Source organism: Littorina saxatilis, linkage group LG5, assembly GCF_037325665.1.
Source record: "Littorina saxatilis isolate snail1 linkage group LG5, US_GU_Lsax_2.0, whole genome shotgun sequence".
NCBI lineage: Eukaryota > Metazoa > Mollusca > Gastropoda > Littorinimorpha > Littorinidae > Littorina > Littorina saxatilis.
Genome location: NC_090249.1, coordinates 33,525,185 through 33,545,184, shown reverse-complemented (window position 1 = coordinate 33,545,184; position 20,000 = coordinate 33,525,185). Strand labels below are relative to the sequence as shown.

Genomic DNA, 20,000 nt, shown 5'->3' with positions numbered 1-20,000 from the left:
TACACACCCCTATACCGGGGGTGTAAAGAGAGTGTGTGCGTGTGTGAGAGAGGGGAGTGAAGAAGGATGCAGTGAAGACACAGATAAAGAGTATATCAGACAAGGTGTCAAAGCGCTTTACACTGTCAACACCCTATATGCCTCATGACAGTGATCATGTTCATTGCAAATTGATCTTCAACGGGAAACCATAAGAGAAGAGTGAACATTTCTTTCGCAGATCCTTTATGCAACCTCTTGCTGCTTATTGCTGTACAATTTCAGTAACTAGCTCATTTATACATTCGATGGCTGGAGTGACACCTTTTTTTTGTGTGCCCAGGTATTCCTGATGACAGTGACAGGAATTTAGTATTTTCTGCATAAATAACTGGCGTTACATGTGTCGTATAGTTTTCCTGGGAGATCCGGCAGGCTGTCCGTGTTACTCTCTTGTCATATACTCTTGTGTTCACTTTCAAACATAAAAAAACCCGTCACTCATCCATATGAAGGATTTGCATTTCTCAAGCTAGATCGCGTGCCTCGACATGCAACATGATCACAATCAGGACACGCAACCAATCGACGAAACCGTCCGTGGGGGTCCCTGGATTAAAACAAATAAAATAAATAAACAACAATGTTTTTCTGTCGCAGTGTCGATAGCCCCCTCCCCCCACTCCCACCTCCCTCTGTCTGTCTGTCTGTCTGTCTTTCTCTTTCTGTCTTCATCCCTCTCTCCCGATCTCTCTTTCTTTCTTTCTTTCTTTCTTTCTTTCTTTCTTTCTTTCTTTCTTTCTCTCTCTCTCTCTCTCTCTGTCTCTCTCTCTCTCTCTGTCTCTCTCTCTCCCTCCCCCACTCTTTCTCTCTCCCTTTATCTCCCCTTCTCTCTCTCTCTCTCTCTCTTCTCTCTCTCTCTCCCCCACCCCCTCTCTCTCTCCCTTCCCCACTCTCTCTCTCTCCCTTTATCTCCCCTTCTCTCTCTCTCCCTCTCTCTCTCTCTCTCTCCCTCTCTCTCTCTCTCTCCCTCTCTCTCTCTCCTTTTCTCTCTCCTTATCTCTCTCTCCCTGTCTCTTTGGCTGTTTCGTGCTCAGAGTGGACATTTCTGCACAATTGATTTCATACATGAAACTAGAACCTCTACCCAATTGATTCAGCAAATAATCCCCACTCTCTAGAGGAAGCAGCTGCTGATTGTTGGTATGTGTCCAAGTCAAAGGTTGCATTTATCTCGTGTTAAACCTTGGAGAGAGCTGTGGTGGTGAACACGATACACGCGAAGGAATGTAACTTCAAAACTAGTACGCTACTGACACTTTAGCAATAGTCAAATTTCGCCCAGTCGTTACTCATTGGGGAGATACGGACACGAGTCACCACACAGTTGTGGATCCTCCACCGTAGGTCTTTAGGGGTATGCTGCACATGGTTATTCACCTTAGCACACATTGGTGCTTCTGCACTTAAACCACAACGTTGGGGGGCGAGTGGAGGAGAAATATTGTCTGTGCGTTATGATAACGAAGGGTCATCAGTACTTTAGCTAGTGTAATGTTTTAGATTAATCATTATCTGTAGTATTTGAAAATTAACTGAAGTGCCTCAGTGTATGGTTATCGTCTTGTAGGGATTAGGTCAGCACAAAGACAATAACAGTCACACATTGATTATAGGAAACAGTTCAAAATTGAAGAAAATCAAACAGCTGGCCTACTCCCCGTCAACAGCAGAAATTATGCTCTTCGTCTTGAGCTTTCATGAGGATAGTTTTTTGTTGTTGAGGAGCGCTGACTCTACATCACATGCACCTCCGTACAACTGTTACAGAATGATTGCATTTAACAACTCAAATATGATCCCTCTGGACCCTTTATTTTGGTTTCTTTTTTTGGTACTAATCTTCTCAGACGGGAGATGGTCTGACTGGCGTCCAGGATTGCTACCAGTAATGTTATGTCGGGCAGGTCATTCGAGAACTCTGTTTGCATTTATCTTCGGTTCTCCAAGTGCCGTTTTAACCCCAATTCAACGTTACAGCCGTTAATCCAACCAGGAGGACAGTGACGAACATGACCTTACCTGGGCTGTCAATATTTAAGTCGCCAGAATCTGTTTACAATAAAGTGAGGGTAACTGTGACCTTAAGACCGTTGGTTTTCAGTGAGATTTGCGGTGAATGGTTTAGGTGCAGTCCGATATTAAGAACATTAAGCTTTTTATTTGACCTGGATCATTCTAAATCGATATCACATGTCTGTCAAAGACGTAGCTCTAATCGACGGGACAACTGAAAACACCATTTCTAGACCCTGAATAAACGGCGGCGAACTGTGGAGTATGGCTCGAGCTGCCATGTCTACCATTAATGTATTGGCCATGTGCACTCTTCCAATCCCTACAAGTTTCGAATCCTTGAGAATTTCATCGCCAAACTGTCATTAAGTCAAGGGCACTGGTCGTTTTTAATCGTGGCCGTCAAAACTGTAAGGAATTCAACTATCATTGAGTCTCTGAAAGCACACAACCACTCTCTGCATAATGAATAAGAGAGAGAGAGAGAGAGAGAGAGAGAGAGAGAGAGAGAGAGAGAGAGAGAGAGAGAGAGAGAGAGAGAGAGAGAGACAGACAGACAGACAGACAGACAGACAGACAGACAGACAGACAGACAGACAGACAGACAGACAGACAGAGAGAGAGAGAGAGAGAGAGAGAGAGAGAGAGAGAGAGAGAGTTCGTGCGTTGTGCATGCATGCGTGCGCGCTTGCCATGTATTTTTTTAAATAAAGGTCTTTACAAATGTCCTAATCTTAAATCTTTGCGTATTTTGCTGATTGAAATATCGTCTATTGCCAACAGGAATGCACCACGCTACGAGAAGTTATCACTGGTATCAGACAAACCCAATCATGTGGATCCACGAGCACTCAACGATTTCTCTCGTCGGTACAACAAACCTTACCAGGTCAGTCTTGCGATTACTCTCATTATTTTCGTTTTTAAAAATGAAGCTTTAGAATGCTTGTTCTCTCAGCATAAAGGCGAATTTGTGCTTCCTAGGACATAGAAACAAGAAAGAAAGGAAATCGAGACTTTCTGCATAAAAAAAAACCAAGAAAGGTAGGTCGTTAGAACGTTTGTTATTGACAAAGCAATACATTCACAAATATATCGACCTAACGGTCTTTTATATTTATATATTTGTCGATATATTTGTGAATGTATTGTTTTGTCAATAACAAACGTTCCAACAACCTACCTTTCTTGTTTTTTTATTCTGAATTTTGGAACGTTGGCAGTCTCTTTGTTTTTGGATTTGAGACTTTCTGCAGCCATTGGTTTTGGTTTTAATTGTATCCGGCTTATTTACTCGTACGTTTTGGATGATAAGCTGAAGGAATGAAAGAACAAGACCAAGGTTTACTTAAAGCTTTGATTATGAGTTCCTAATTTTGATTAAAATAGAGGTTCTTGTCACAACAGAAACCTCGTGGGACGACCCAATAGTGTCCTTGCCCTGAAAGATGACCTTTGGTGACAGTTAAACTTTGTTTCATAAAATAATCCATCGAATACCTAAACGTGTCTGCTATTTCGAATTTATTTATTTGATCAATACTGTTGTTACTGTCTTGGAAAGACATGGGTTATAACACAAAAACCACCATGAAATTCATCTTTACTTTCTGTACATTAGTATTTAAGGCTTCTTGTGTATTTTCTCTGAACAAGCTTATATTTGTAACATCATTGTTGATAGAAAGAGGTATTTATGCTCCCCTAGGAATCACAAAGCTACCCTAGTAGCCCCCAACGTCCACCCTCATATCGAGGGCAGAGCCTTCATGAGGTAATACCCTTTTTGAACCCCTAGACTTGCCTTCTTACAAACCCTTGTGAATAACTATTAACTCTGGGTAAGTATGAGCTGTTTGTACCGATCTCAGACTTTCTTCGTACCAATTGTCTGACTTTTCTTGATACCCGTTGTCAGAGGTTTCATCATACCTTTGTCAGATTTTTCTCCAATCTGCCTTTCTTGTGTTGCGGTTTAACAATAATTTCCAACTAACAGAAATTTCCCTACAAAACCCTTGTAATACCTCACCGACGTGTTTGCACTGTTTTTAAACTGTTTTCGTGTACAGCCATTTGGTTTTTCAAAATTTGGCAGCCACAGTTCTCTAACTTTGCACGATTTTCATTTGTGTTTTTCATTTCATTAACATTCTCTCCACAATTATTATTTTTTTTTTTACCAAACAAGTGTATTATGATATTATGTAGCTATTCTGATGGACACGTGGGGGAATTCGGGGGCTGTGATTGGATGGTCTCTTCCGATCATCAATGCATAATGCTACGGAAGTCGGCCATTTTTGCCAATATCCAAAAGCATATTGGCAATAACAAAGACGCATGGTTCCGGTTTACCCATCTGTACCACACGATGACAACAGCATACACTGACAACTTGAAATTCTTCTCGGGAATGTTTTTCAGCTTTACAAATGTCGATAGCATACCCTTTTCTGCTAACTTCCCGATGAAACAGGACTAAACCAATTATTTTCTGTCCCTAAACACCACAAAATGCCCAAAGTCGAAAGATGTAGTTCAAACAGGGGAGTAAAACGGAACAGCCGTTTTTGTGTGCCTGTGTGAGCTTAGCCGTTGCCGACTGACACAAACTTTCGCATTCGGCTTTTCTTATCTCGTAACTCCACACTAAATACCCCACTTCCCCTCTGAAGTATTGATGTACAACCCATGTCACTAACATTCATGTAGTCGTTTATAACTAAGGTTGAATAATTCGCTTCATGACGAGACAAGTATAAATGCCATTCACCCAAACTGAAAACTTCGCTGCCGTCTGCTCGCGTTGTACGGATTAGCTGTTCTCTTCTCCTCCCCTTGTTGCACCCTAGTTCTTCAGTTGTTTCTAGTTTTCTGTTGATGTTGTGTTTTGGTCTTCTTCATGAGTAGTCTTGTTCAAAATTAAAAAACCTCAAACTTCTTTTTGTTGTATACGAATGAACTAATAAAAAGCTGTTTAACAGCTGTGTTGTCAAATCGAGTTTTTTTCCAAAGTCAGTGTGGCGCCTGCACAAAATTAATGCGCATAAGAAACGGCGTCTGCTATCAAAACCTGAGATCAACGCATCGACGCAAAAACTGTCATTTTGTAAGTTTGGAACAACAAATCAAGGTCAGAACAGCTATTAAATATAATCGCTATTGTATTTTCAGCGTAGCAATAGGGTCCGATATTTAGACTCGAACAAGTATAATGCGACTCGTCTTCGACTCGTCGGCATTATACTTGTCTCGTCTAAATATCGGACCCTATTGCTACGCTGAAAACACAATAGCTGTTACTTTTAACAAAAGTTACTTATAAATTGACTCCGTTATCACCAATACCCCTAGACACTGCCTACGACGTTTTAGCAGTGCGGCCTTTTAACAGTCCCGAAACTTACACTACCCAAGCCTACAAATACAATGTGTTCGTCTGATCTGACAACTACACTGAGGGACTATACCTTACAAAACAACAACAAAAACAACAACAACAACAACGACAACCAACTTAAAATACACACAAATGTCCCTTTTGTTTTCAGTATGGATGTATTTTGTGTGGTTGCAGTTTACCTTCAAAGGTATTCCAATGGACAATGAGTGTGTCGGTGTTGTTTCACTGGACCTTTTATTGCTGTTTACATTTTTCTTTTTTTGCAAATCATGTTCCTTTCTATACAAAGCCACCATGAGAACTGTTACTGATACATACAAACATGTCGCACGCTATGTGAACACTGTTTACACGAATCGTTATGTAGGTGTTGTAAGAAAGAATATTCCTTTACACTTGAAGCCCCTTGTGTCATGGAATGCAAATCGAATTTCTAGCTTTTGCCATTCAACTTGATTCCAGCAATTCCGTATATCTGACGTATTCGTCTTACTTTGGTAGCTCTTATGTCACAAGTAAAGCGCATCCACATTACTGTTGTTAATGTTGTTGTTGTTGTTGTTGTTGTTGTTGTTTTTGTTTTTGTTGTTGTTGTTGTTGTTGTTGTCGTCGTCGATCGTGTTGTTGTTGTTGTTGGAGTGGTTGTTGTTGTGGTTGTTCTTCTTCTTCGTCGTCGTCTTCTTCGTTGTCGTCGTCTTCTTCTTCTTCTTCTTCTTCTTCTTCTTCTTCTTGGCAACAGCATTTTCTATAGTGCTCTGATCCGTCTGCATTGCTCACATCTCATTGCACCCACCTTACGTGCTCGTCATCCTTGCCTCTCCTCAGGATCCGTTCACCAAGAACTCATCGTTGAGTCAGCCAGCCAACGTTCTCAAGCGACCAGACTCGAAAGACATTCGTTCCCGCTACCCGCGACTGCCCCCCATCGAGGAGAATCGCCTGAAGAACAACCAGATCTCCACAGTCTTCGAGCCAGAGGCCTGGACTCGACAGCACCGCGTCGACGACAAAGAGAATCACCAATTCCCTAGGAGGGTGTTTGATCCTGTGGAACCCGATCGCACCAACGGGATCAAGCCTCTGTACGACCCTAGAGGGTCTGGGGTGCAGGGTAGTCGCCATTCAGATCCTGGTGCGAACAACTTGCGGCAGTCGTACGATGCTGCCGTGACACGCAGAGGCCAGCAGGACACGCCCTCGAGCAAGGAACAGTTTGTGAAGAAACTGACGGCCATGTTGCCCAATAATGTGTTCCTTCCCGAGCGCCCGCTGATACTTTCTGAAGATGATGAGGTACGTTTTGGGTTGTGATTCATTAAGCATTTGGTTAGTATTTTATGTGAAAGGATTTGAGTCAGGATTAAAGTCTGTGGGCAATTAAGAGCAGGTAAAAGAAAATAATGATATTAAGTGAATGCTCCCAGGGCAAAAAGGTAACAATGTATGATCTGTTTTAAACCTCAGAACATATTTTGGGGATGATTCGCGCAGATGTCTTTCTGTAGAAGCCTAAGCTTGTAAAATTGTAACCGAATCTCATTAAGCATGGTTCGTTTGATTGCAGTGGTGATTGTTTTGTTTTGCATTATTTCACGTCATGTAAGCAAGCGTCGAGTGATGTGGTTGGGAGGGACTGGGTGGATATGTGGTGTGTGAATTCTAAAAAAAACGTTTAGGGCTTGTGGTACACTAACGGGAACGAACTAAGCATTGAGTTTTTGAAAAGACAAATTTGAGTATTTGCAAAACAATTGCATTTATGGTTTTGCGCATCACAATTACGAGTGTGACTTTTAAAGCAGGCATATATTTGTTTCCATCTAGGTACGGTTATTAGAAGTGATCGCAGAGGAGCTGAATAACTACAGTCCCTTGAAGCTGAGAGACATTTACCTTGACATCGCCAACACTTCTGACAAGAACCTCTCTGGTTACTGCCAATACCAAGACCTCTATTACTCCATGAACAGACAGATGGTATGTCGAAGTGTTTGCACGTATATGTATGTGTAATAAGGCTGCATGGGTCTTTATGAAGAGCTAGATATTAGCATGGGTCTTTGGGAAGAGCAATGTGGTTGTGTCATATTTGATGGGATTGGAATGTGTGCCACAAAGGACAGGGGTTTGGGTATTGAGTGTATTTGTACAACTGTGTTCATGGTCGTCATCAAGCCGTTATATCCGGTTTAACCCGATAAGCTAAATGCTGAAACATATTGAAAACTTACCTATGTTAGGAAGCAATTGAGACGACGGGCAGACAGACAAAAAGTGTCTGACAGCGAAAGGTATTCTTCCATTTCTCGACTCCATCTCCACAACCTCCTCTCCCTTCCCTCCTCCCATATCTTTCCCTCCTTCTCTCTTACCTATTCCTTTCTCATTGTCTAAGTTAATTCATGTTTTTGTTCATGTTTTTCTTCCGAAAGTTGCTGAAGCGAGTCAACCTAGCGTTTGCTTCTGTGGTAGCATGAAATATTACAGCAGTGATCAAACGGAAAGGGCGTGTTTAATGTTGCTTAACTGTGACTCTTAAACGTTTTATATGTGAACTGTGTTGTTTCAGTTGAGCATGCCCGGAGACCTGCTACAGCTGGCGGCGGCCATGTTTGTCTCACCAGACAGACCCAACCGAGACGTCAACTACGAGAAGTTCCTCTCTTTCATTGGACTAGCTCTCAAACAAGGAGGGTGAGTTCGTGAGCCTTGCTTCTTTCCCATTCATTGGTGTGTGCTTTTTTAGCTGTTTAATTTTCTTTAGCTGTCTGATTTATTTTAGCTGTCTGATTTATTTTTATCTGTCTGATTTTTATAAAAACATTCTGCTTGATTCCGAGTTAGCGTTGGCCAATTAGATTTAGCAGAGGTCAATCACGGAAAATTTTACCTTTCCTATTTACTAGTATTAGTTGAGTAAACGTCTTGGATGCTTCATCTGTGTTGGCATCACGAATACAATTTACGAAAAACCGACTCACCTTTTGTATTTTATGTTGTGTGTAGCATTTCATGTGAGTGAACACCAAAGAAAATTCTTACAAATAAAACGATTTAATGGCCTGGAGAAACCCTTCAGATTCGATAAAAGACTCGATCAAGGCCTTGGTCGTGCGCCCGATTCATGGGAACAAAATCATTCGACGTGATACCAGACAAAGTTCACCATCCAAGACGTTGAAAGTTGTACTGATTGACTGGGTTTATGTACTAAACGCCCTTGGCTTCTCCGTTCGTCATACGTGTTAGAAATCAGGTTGAATTGTAAAATAACTTATTGATAGAATTTGCTCTTTTAATGAACATAACATTAGCTTTTATGCTTTTACGCATTACAACTACGAGTCTGAATTTTCTCAACTACAGATAGTCATGTTGTTCTTGATGTTGTTTGTGCTATGCTTTCGTTATTGTACAGTAAATACATGTTTTTGTGGTTTTATATTTGTAGCTTTATTTCTATGTAGTTTTGAGCTGTTTTGTTGTCTCGTTTCTTAGAATGTTTTTTTGTTGTTGTTCGGGATGCTTGCTTTAAAAGGAGAGAAGTTTTTGATGTTTTGTACTGTTTTAGAGTAGTCATTTTAACTATGATGCAGTAAACAATTTAGGTGACAGTTAGTGTTACAAATAACAGTTCATCAGTTTTATCATCTTAACATGGTGTAAGTAGCTCCTTTAAATTTGAGCTGAAGGTGGTGGAAAGTACCAGGCATCTAACATCCGTTATATAAATTGATCTAGCGGTTTACTAGAACCAGTAGTTGCATTAACCTGACATTGTTCTTTCAGAAACACTCAGTCTCGGTCGTACAGGCCAAAAACACCGTAAGTACAAGTGTCACTGAAAGCATTGTAAACATGATCATCCTCATCATCAACATAATATCCGCCATCAGTCGATAAAGAGGAAACAGAAGACAATATGCTCACCTCTACAAAATGAAACTTCTGTCAATAACCCATCAAACATATTTTTTGTCATCATTTTCTTTGTGGAAAAGAAAGTGCAAAATTATGAATCCTAAAACCGATAGACTGCCAACGTTCCAAAATTCAGAATAAAAAAATAAGAATGGTAGGTAATTGAAACTACAATTAATTGTTCCAATTACCTACCATTCTTGTTTTTTTATTGCAAAATTATGAGCAGGGAGCCATACAGTTACATGTTGTTAACTGAGTTTCAAATACATGTTCGGAGCCTCACAGGACTTCTGCGCGACGGTTGTTCAGTAGGTCAGCCAGTCGAAGCTAGTCTAAGTTGTTGCCTTCTGTCTTTTGAGTTGATGGCATTGTTAAACGTTTTACAAGTATGTTAGTTTGTTGTTTAGCTTTTCGATAAACCGACTGCGCTCAAAAATCGTTTGATATGTACGTCGTGGTTAGCATGTGTGAAAGTCATGGGTCTATCTTTTCGACTTGCAAGTCCTCCTAATTATGTGTGACGCGAGCCAGAGACATAAACACACTCGGTGGTTTTGAAAATACACAGTATGTGGTTGGGTGAGTTTCATGTGTTTATTTAAAGCTTTTTTTGTGCGTTTGCCTGTCGTGAGTTGGCTGTAGTTTTGGTTCTTGTTCTGACTTTACATTCGTTCGTTTTCGGAACTTTCACTCGCACAGTGTGTATGGGAAACGCCATTGTGAAGAGGCGAAGAAACTCTGAGCGTTTTCATTTGTTTACTTCTGATAATTCATAATTATGTAAAATTCTTCCAGCAACCATGGGAACCGACAATTTGTACCTTCGAACATTGCTTTTTGGTACCCAGCTCGTTATGAATGAAAATTCGTGAAAATTATGACAAAACGTTGTGTCTTCAAGTCACGATGTCACGACGGGTATCATTCTTTTCACCGCTAATTATCATCTGTCGATGATTACGGCAATATATGATTAGCATCTTCTTGTTAAAGTATCAAAGGTCATTTCATTCATCATTGTCGCCATCTTTTTTATTTTAATTCGTTGGCTATCATAAAAACAAATTTTTTTACCATGATCATTTTCTTCGCCTTTGTGCATACTCAGTGTTTGCTGTAGAACAGAAAGAGGTATTGAGGGTAAGCATAGCCGGTTTATGTTCACGCTCTTAGATTTTAGTATTTTGTAGGAGTTTTAATTATTCCTGCTCTTGTCAATGTTTATCTTGTATCCTGTTCCATTGACCTTCAGGTATTCTTTACCTCCTCATCTTTTGTAGTAACAATGTGCAGGAAGAAGGTTCTCTCATTTCTAGAATCTTTAGCTGGCACTTGAATTTGTGTCCAATGCATTTACCGGTGCTTCAAACAGTCTTCTAATAACGTAAGGATATGAGGAAACGCTCAAAGCAAGATTTGTTTTTTGAATCAGACTATTGTGCCACGGACCCAAGAAAAACCTTTGCAGCCACAAACTTAACTAAGTGGATAGGATTGATATTGACAACTGTCACTGATCTTTATACTATTAAATTGAGCTAAATTAATTCAATTCAATTCAATTCAATTCAATTCAATACAAATGTATTATATATATGAATGTAAGACAAACAATAATTTTCCTTTTGGCTCGTTTACACAAATAACATCACATAAAGTCACACTCTCGAAACATAGAAACACAAATTGTACACATGTAATTATCTATAAATCATGTTTATGTACAACAGAGTGGAACAACAACTGGACAACTACTTCGCGGACTCTGAGCACGCCAAACTGATTAGCATGGTGGAGCAGCAGCTGAGAGAGAACGACTTTGTCATCGACTTCAGCAAACTGGAGAACGAATTGAAGCTGGCTGACAGGCTGAGCAAAGGCTTCCTAGAATTGAGAACGGTAAGCCCTCAAATCAGCACTGTGCAAATAGAGTGGCAGGCGCATTAACAAAAGCATACACAATTGGCAAGTGCAATGATAGAGACACTGCGAATGGGAGTTTTTGTGCATTATTTCTTCTTTAGACAAAATTGTTTGTAAAGTACCGATGTCCCTTGTGGCATTAGTTTTGTGGTCTAAAAAGCAAAATCGGAGAAAAATCAGGCCAAGAGATGTGAAGTCTTACAGCGAAAGCTAACTGACAAACAGAAACACCGAGAAAAGGTCTTACAACAGAGAACTCTTAAAACGGATATTCTCTGTAACAGTTGCGGCTTGCTTTAGTAAATTGGAGAGCGAAAGATCACTCACTATCTGACAGACCCGCCAAGGACTCGCTGGACTGGGAATAATCTTGTTATACGTCATGTTTTTCAGGTCATGGACGTGTGTTACCAGCTCAACATCCCTCTGCAGAGTTCCGTGCTAAACCGTGTACTAGCTAAATGTCGCTTCAACAACTACGACGACAAATACAGGTAAGGGTTCCTTTACAGTGTGATCAGCACACACACACACACACACACACACACACACACACAAACACACAAGCACGCACGGACGCACTAACGCATGCACGGACGCACATCGTACACGAATCCGTAAGAGGGGTTATTTCATACTCGTCTGCAATGCAACTGTAACCGAATTCGTATTATCTCGACTTTAGTGTGTATTCTTCATCACTTGAAACTGTGCCGGTGATATTGTCATTTTTCGTAGAAGGATGCTTTTCAATTATCAACAAAATACTATAACTATTATCATTTTCTTAAAACTAAAATCATTATAAAACAAATATTATAATGAACTGTCTGTGTCTTTGGCGACAGTTGGAGGACGTTCCTAGAAATCCTGACAAAAGCCCAACCGACCAGGATTCGAAACGAACCAGTCCGACTGGGGACAAATCCATACTCTCCTCCTTCACCCCCACCGCAACCGCAACGCTTCTCCCCACAACCTCACAAACCCGTCACACCTCTCTATCGACGTGAGGTAGGTGCTTGTGTGACAGTTGTTGTTGGGTTTTATTTTACTTAAGAAGTATCGCACATTATACAGGATGCAGTCAGGTTGTTCAATTTTGGTGTTTGTCCAATTGAAGGGATCGATAGTCTCGTTCCATGTGAGAGTCCAGACAGATCTGAGATGGTGAGTCGAATCGTTTACCTGGGAAGGACTTTTCCTATTATTTACAGACATTTTTTCCTCCTACGTCATTTCAGCCAGTGCAACCCTCTCATGACCCACGTACCAGCATGAACTATGGCAACGGCTACAATGACGACGGGTCAAGGGAAGAGGTCATCTCGCGCATGGATCAGGACATCAGGCAGCTAGAACGCAATTATGAGGTGTGTGAGGGTCTAAACGTATGTTTGCTGAGTGATTGTGTTTAAATGTATCTAATTGGTCCCATGATACAGTTGTTGTTCAACAAGAACATCGTCCGTCGTGTAGAAACAGGCTTAAAATTACCACTTTTCTGTTATTGATTGGATCTGTATGCTTGCGTGCCTGCGCGTGTGTGTATATATGTGTGTGTATGTGTGTATGTGTGTGTGTGTATGTGTGTGTGCGTGTGCGTGCGTGCGTGTGCGTGCGTGCGTGCGTGCGTATGTATGAATGTGTATGTGTGTGTGTATGTGTGTGTGTGTGTGTGTGTGTGTGTGTGTGTGTGTGTGTGTGTGTGTGTGTGTGCGTCACAGTGTGAGTGTTTTGATATGTGTGTGTTAGTATGACAGTGTGTGTGTCAGTATGTGTCTTTATTCAGCAAGTAAAGACTTAAAACTGAAGGAAAGCGTCAAAATTCGAGAAAAAAGTAAAAACAAAAAACATTGCTGAGACATGACTCATCCTTACCCGTTCATAGTTTAACATAAGTCCTGTGTACATTTATCACAGAATGTGTTGCACGTGTTTCAGGAGATCAAAGACAAGATGAGGCCGCGTGATGACACGCCGTGGTTCAAGAACTTCATTCAGTTTGCTGACGCTCTGTACAAGCAGGACCAAAGCTATGATGGTCAGCATCGATCAGCTTTAACGAAATAGTGGTTTTACTCTGCTTATAGGCTTATGCGAAAAATTGGAACATTCCACAATCTTTGTAAAATTATTTACTTATGGGGATGTAAAGGTTCAGGATTGAACGTGCGTGCGTGTGTGTGTGTGTGTGTGTGTGTGTGTGTGTGTGTGTGTGTGTTAGTGTGTGTGTGTGTGTGTGTACGTTCGTGCGTGCGTGCGTGTGAGTGTGCGTGCGTGCGTGCGTGCGTGTGTGCGTGCGTGCGTGTTTGCGTGCGTGCGTGTTTGCGTGTGCATGCGTGCGTGCGTGCAACTTCCTTGTTAACTTTTTTTCAATAAAACTCCTATAACCCCTTTTGCATGACTTTAATACAAACATATCTTTGTATCTCTACAGGAGACCTTCCAGCAGAAGACGTGTACCGGTGGACCAAGATGTACAACGAGGCCAGCAACCTTGGCCTTCCTGATCACCTGATCTCCAAGGCGCTCAGCGACTCAACCAAGGCGGGCAAGGTCCACATTCACAGCTACCTCGCCAAACTCGGCAACGTCGCCGACCACGAAAAGATCGTCTGATAAAACGTATCACCACTCGTTTCCATCTGTAGAACACAATCTCCTTAAATTCTGAATACGAAGTCCTTCTCAGAGACCATCGCTGCATTCCCTAAAACATCACCTAAATTTGCTACCCTCCGGAAGCAAGAACTTTGCACGAAGTGAGTTACATATACATGTATTAGGCTACAATTCGCGCCTTCATCCACCATCGGATGGGGAAATGATCTCAGGATAGGTAATCCAGAAGAAAGTAGTTTGGGTACCCTCAACCGTGACTTTGAAATTCAAAACTCGCAGACTTAACCAAGCATGGCATAGATCATTATGTCAGTCGTGTGACAATCACACAGGATCAGCCAGCTTCATACACACAGGGTTCGTACAGGTCATGGAAAACCTGGAAAGTCATGGAATTTGATTTTTAATTTTCCAGGCCTGGAAAGTCATGGAATTTCAATTCAAGTCATGGAAAGTCATGGAATTTAACAAAAATAAGAAAGAAAAAAAAATTAACCTTTAGCACGCCAGCGGCTATTTTCGTCGCCCAGCCATATCCCCCCCACCCCCCCCCCCCCCCCCCCCCCCCCTTTGCCAGCCAGCAGCGATTTGCGTCGCCAGCACAAGGCTTGTTCGTATGACCAACTTCTCGTTCGTATTTGCATACGAGAATAACGATATTTTTAACGGCACTTGAGCCAAAGCGAGGCTCACTTCCTTCCGTTATCTCGTCGTGTCGTCTGCGCTGCATTTGAGTCGGTTTCGTCGAAGTTTTCTGCTTTTGTTTTTGCATCGATACTTTAGCGCTTCGACAAGCAAGATGGAGGATGATGAGTTTGAAAGTTTCTTTCGATTTGTTTCTTGACAACAAAAAGTATGCGGAATTGGAACGAATTACCAAGGAAGATCTTCGCAATGAACTGTGTATCGCGGTGAAAAAAATGACAGTTCGTCAAGTCACAGTGACGGTTACGAAACGGAATTTACGAAAGTGCAGATGGATACAAACAGTGGCTGGTCCAGTCACAGGCAGAAGGTATCGTTCACTGGACCACTACTTTCATAGAAAGTCTTTCTATGAAAGTAGTGGTCCAGTGAACGATACCTTCCGCCTGTGGTCCAGTTTAGTGAAATGACAGGACCAGCAAACATTACCGATAATCTGACTGCGTAGCAAATGCTTGACTTGCTTGTCGAAGAGACACTGCGTAGAAACTGATTCAAATTCAGTGCAAAGCAAGCCAGTGTCAAAACTGGCAGTGACAAGACGTAAAAAGTTTGCGTGTTCGGAAATGGCGACCTGTGGATCTAGTCATGGAAAATGTTACTGAGGCTCATGGAAAGTCATGGAAAAGTCATGGAATTTTGTTTCTAAAAATCAGTGGGGACCCTGTACACAAAAATCAGACAGACGACATCATAATGAATAAACAAGAAAGGTATGTTGTTTGAACGTTTAATTATTGACAAAACAAAACGTTACGTTCACAGATAGTTCGACCCAGCGGTCTTTTAAGTGCACAGAAAAACAAACACTAATTATACAGAAAAAATATCTGACAACATGTTCAGCTGCTTGCAAGGAAGACACAAGCGAGGCAAGCTTTCTTCTTTTCGAAACAATTTCGAGGCAATTGTGTCTTTCTTGCAAGCAGCTGAACATTTGGTCAGATAAGTATTCTGTATAATTAGTGTCTGTCTGTCTGTGCACTTAAAAGACCGATGGATCGAAATATCTGTGAACGTAACGTTTTGATTTGTCAATAATTAAACGTTCCAAGAACATACATACTTTTCTTCTTTTTTTGATTCTGAATTTTGGAACGTTGGCAGTATATTTGTTTTTGGATTTTAGACGACATCATGCCAGTGATTAGCATGTTATGCTTATGTTCCACTACTTGCACTCAATCTCGTGAAGGGCGTTAATCCATCCGAAGGACGTTATTTTCCACATACAGACCTATGATCAAGATTAGTTCATCAACCAGACCTTCGTTTCATTCACTCACATAACCATACCAGTCAACCACATAATCTAATCAGTCAGTCGCATGACCGAATCCATCTAATGATATGTTGGTCACCTGGGGTGAGGTGCACGAACCGAAAGTGGGTGCCACCCAAACGGGGGAGAATAGACTGCGGGGTCTGATTCTTTGAAATCACAACAAATCTCAGTTTCAAGCAATCTAACACTGCGGGTGTCTCCCGTTTGGGTGGTAACTTTCTTGTGCACCTCAGCCCTGACGCGTGTTTCTTTCAGGCGAGATATTCTTTCGGCTAGCCGCTCGCGAAGCTAGGAGGCGAGATTGTCTATGAGACGGTTTAATGGCTAGCTACGCAAGAATTAAACACCATTGGTTGATTCCGAAAAGGTCGTCTGCACTGGTCGGTAAAAAAAAACATGGACAGCCAATCGGATGGGCAGCTGCGTGGCCGCCATGTTTTCTCGCCAAGCGAGCAAGCCCAAAGCTACCTAGCGTCGGCTAGCGTCACTCGCGGCGAGATGTTCCCAAGAAACGGTACTTCCTCGCCTCACTCGCCTATTCTCGCCTGTCGTGCAGTCGATCAAGTTTTGCTTTTGTGGAGGAAAAGACGAAATTTGTGAAACATATTCCACATTTACAAATTAAATGCAAACATTGAAAATGTGTATTGATGTAAAACAAAGGCTGAGATATTCTTGCACAGTCATGTTGGTCATGAGGCAGGTCCGTCCATCGGTTACGGCATCCTCATGGTACAGGGCGGCCATTTGCAAATTGCACATATACCTGTGATATCTTCACATGAACAATTTTTTTTAATTTTTTTTAGCTCTTTTCAATATTTTGAGTATGTATAAATAGTCAACATTTATGAATGAACTTTAATTTGTATCTTGACATGTTTCATTTGTCGGTTCCCATTTTCATTGTGGTTTGAGAAAAGTTGATGTCTTGATACTTTTATTTTCTGTTACAATACCTTGTCTTTATAATTTATGGAGGCTTATTTTTGTCTGGTTTGCGATGCTGAATGAAGTATATTTCATGATTTGCTTTGGGGTTTTCAGAAAGAAAAACATTAATTTGTTCTCTGTTTCTGATTATCACGATGTCTGATCAAAATCAAAGAAGAGTTACCTCTTAACACAGCCATTTTTTTTAAAAATACATGTACTACAGTTATTGCTTTGTGACTTGACTTCTTGAATTTTTACAATCTAAAAATGGGCATGACATTTAATGGTTTTTTATTTGTAAGATTTCAAATTGATGTTAATGTATCAGTCTATGATATTCCATGTGATAGCTTTGCTGATCGCCTTTTGGTGATTATCCGTCGGAGGTGTCTGTCTCATCGTTGTAAATATATCTTATGTTTCAAAACATTGTTATGTTTCTATTATCCATTATATTTAATAATCGCAAATCATATTAGTAAAACCATAACGAAAAGTTGAGCGTGTCTTTCTCTTTCTGTGGTTAAATGTTACAGCGCAAGGGAAAAGGGGGAATATTAACAATAACATTACCGCCAAGAACTAGAGAAAAGGGTGGTTAGTAACACCCCAAAACAGATTCATTCTATCTTTCTTACTTTATAAATTTCAAGCTTCTAAATGCACAAGGGCCAAGCACAGAAGTTTGTGGCAATGCAACTCAGAAGGTATATGGGTTGAGAGAAACTGCGTAGATGAACAGAATTGATAGCAAAATAACCTATTCTTGTTTTGTAATTTCGCAAAACCGTTTGGTATGTACATAGATATGGTCCAAAACGCGAAGAAGAAGAAATATCCTTAAATTCTCATGCCGACTGCATTTGGCACGTTACTTAAAAGTGTGTTGCACGACTTATGTCCCTTTTCCTCAAACGCTGCACTGATCTAAAAATAATAATTTATATTTTTAGATCAGTGAAACGCTGTCACTAATGTCCGGTTGTATCTACTAAATTTGCAGAGCTAGCTTTTGAAATGAAAGAATTACAACCTCTGGTTTAAACTCCACAACTGTAATCTTTCCAATTTTTGTTTTGTTTTTGGTCATCGTACCAGGCGCTGTTCTTTATTTTCGGGTATATTCCAAGGAATGTGGATAAGCTTTGCACCTTTCGAGAAATATGGTCTTTCGATAAGAGAGTGTACAAATGTAGCAGACAATGCCAAAGCTTTCCAAGATTCTGCTGTAAAAAAAAAAAAATAAATAAAAAAATTGCTTGCCGCGATTTATAGGGCAGGGAAGAAGCAACAAATAGGCCTACATGTATTTACATGTTATATGTCTATTTGTATGTTTAGGCTTTCTTTTTGAAAAGGAAAATGGTGTAGGCCTACGTGTATGTATGCTGGCAGCTACTTTCTCCATTGTCTCTTTTTGTGTGGGAGATTTACCGCTTTTATTTTTTCTTCTTCTGTAGACTACATTTAAGTACTGCTTTGTTTAACATTCGTTGTAAAGCTAAAACTCTCGAGTCCGATTTGAGACTAAGAGAGACATCTTTACTCTACAGCATTATACTCTGAGTACAGTATTTTCAACTTTATCCATAGTAATGGAAATTGAACTTCGCTTGTTAATTATTTCTGTGAGGCGCCTGGCGGAATCTGAGACATGGTGCTCTGTTTCTTCTTTCTTATCAGTAAAAGTTAGTTGTTGTTTTCATCGTTAACACTTTCTCAGGGCCCGTTGCACATCATCATCATCACACCCCCCCCCCCCCCCCTCCCCATACAATAAATCTGTAACGTCAAAAGCGACGCATCAGTTAACTAAACCTCTGCGCATATTCCTACATGTTTGAGCTAATTAAAGTAAAGTTTTCACGCCTTGTCAGTGTTTTTACGATGAACAAAAGTTGGTATTCGCTTTCTGACCACATTTTGATTACGGATCAAACGTCATGTCCTGTGCGCCGCCATTTTAAAAGCTGTGATACCACTTGTGTATGTGGAAGAACTGTATATTATTTTTGAATAGTTATTCATGCATTGTACAACAGACAAATTCTAATTAGTAAGCAGGGCCGGATTAGGGAAGGGGAGAGGGGGGTTACAGGGGTTGTGCAACACCCCCCCCCCCCCTGGCTTAAGCATGTACCTCCCAAACGCATTTTTTTTTGGAGGGGGGGGTTGCATCTGGATCATCATGAAATCCGATGAGAAATCGCACCTCTCACCCCCTCCAATTTTTTTAAAAACCTTTTTCGTTCAAGGAGAGGCTTCCTTTCCCTCCAGAAACATCAAAAAACGTTCAGCTTCAAGGGGGCTGCAACCCCCACCAAGGGGGCTTTGCCCCCTGGTCCCCCACCAAGGGGCTTCGCCCCCTGGACCCCCATCTGTAACACCCCCCCCCCTCCCCTAGTACTTACCTAGTCCGGCCCTGAGTAAGCATATATCGTGTTTTTCACATTGACCATATATTTCCATGTGTTGTGATCCCTGTATGAATAATAATATGCCATAGAATATGTCATTCTGTTCGAATACATCTCATAAAAAGACTAATGGGATTGATTTTGGGCACAGTGTGTGTGTGTGTGTGTGTGTGTGTGTGTGTGTGTGTGTGTGTGTGTGTGTGTGGGTGTGGGTGTGTACTGATTTGATGATCAATGATCGACCAGCATTACTTACTGATTGAAATTAGTGTCAGCCTTGCGAAGAAGGGAGACAACTAAACTAAGAAAGTTCATCGGTGACAGTTGTAGTCCTTTAATTAATAAGCTCTTCCAACTTGAAAACCACAATATATCGTTCCAATCAAAAGCAGACGACATTCCGTTTGTTAGTTTTGAGGTGGTGCAATTGAATCACAAAGAACGACATTTACAGGTCAAACGTACAAGGACTGTCATACAGAGCGGAATTTCTTTGGACAAAGTTCGTAAGTTGCCACTTTTCGAAGATAACACAGACAGTTCCTCGTTCACTTCTGTAGATCCAGTAATATTTATATTCATCAAGATTGACTCTCTCTGTCTCTGTCTCTCTCTCACACACAGTGACACACACACACACACACACACACACACACACACACACACACACACACACACACACACACACACACACACACACACTCCCCCTCTCTCTCTCACACAC

The 20,000-nt window shown here is 41.0% G+C and overlaps 2 protein-coding genes across 4 annotated transcripts in view; both read left to right on the top strand.

Annotated features, from left to right (window-relative positions):
- Positions 1 to 14,470, top strand: part of LOC138966931 (uncharacterized) — a 49,984-nt gene extending 35,514 nt beyond the window's left edge. For 2 of the 3 annotated variants that reach the window (XM_070339333.1, XM_070339331.1), the window contains exons 3-13: positions 2,839 to 2,944; positions 6,287 to 6,754; positions 7,286 to 7,438; positions 8,031 to 8,155; positions 9,251 to 9,286; positions 11,116 to 11,284; positions 11,702 to 11,802; positions 12,157 to 12,322; positions 12,553 to 12,681; positions 13,253 to 13,352; positions 13,749 to 14,470. In XM_070339333.1, the coding sequence (XP_070195434.1) occupies positions 2,839 to 2,944; positions 6,287 to 6,754; positions 7,286 to 7,438; positions 8,031 to 8,155; positions 9,251 to 9,286; positions 11,116 to 11,284; positions 11,702 to 11,802; positions 12,157 to 12,322; positions 12,553 to 12,681; positions 13,253 to 13,352; positions 13,749 to 13,930 (1,735 nt within the window). In that variant the 3' untranslated portion in view covers positions 13,931 to 14,470. The remainder of the gene's footprint in view (positions 1 to 2,838; positions 2,945 to 6,286; positions 6,755 to 7,285; positions 7,439 to 8,030; positions 8,156 to 9,250; positions 9,287 to 11,115; positions 11,285 to 11,701; positions 11,803 to 12,156; positions 12,323 to 12,552; positions 12,682 to 13,252; positions 13,353 to 13,748) is intronic. The other variant, XM_070339332.1, reaches the window with a different exon arrangement.
- Positions 14,471 to 19,675: 5,205 nt separating this feature from the next.
- Positions 19,676 to 20,000, top strand: part of LOC138966927 (uncharacterized) — a 30,750-nt gene continuing 30,425 nt past the window's right edge. Inside the window, exon 1 of the mRNA XM_070339327.1 lies at positions 19,676 to 19,782. The gene's annotated coding sequence lies outside the window, so the exon portion shown is untranslated. The remainder of the gene's footprint in view (positions 19,783 to 20,000) is intronic.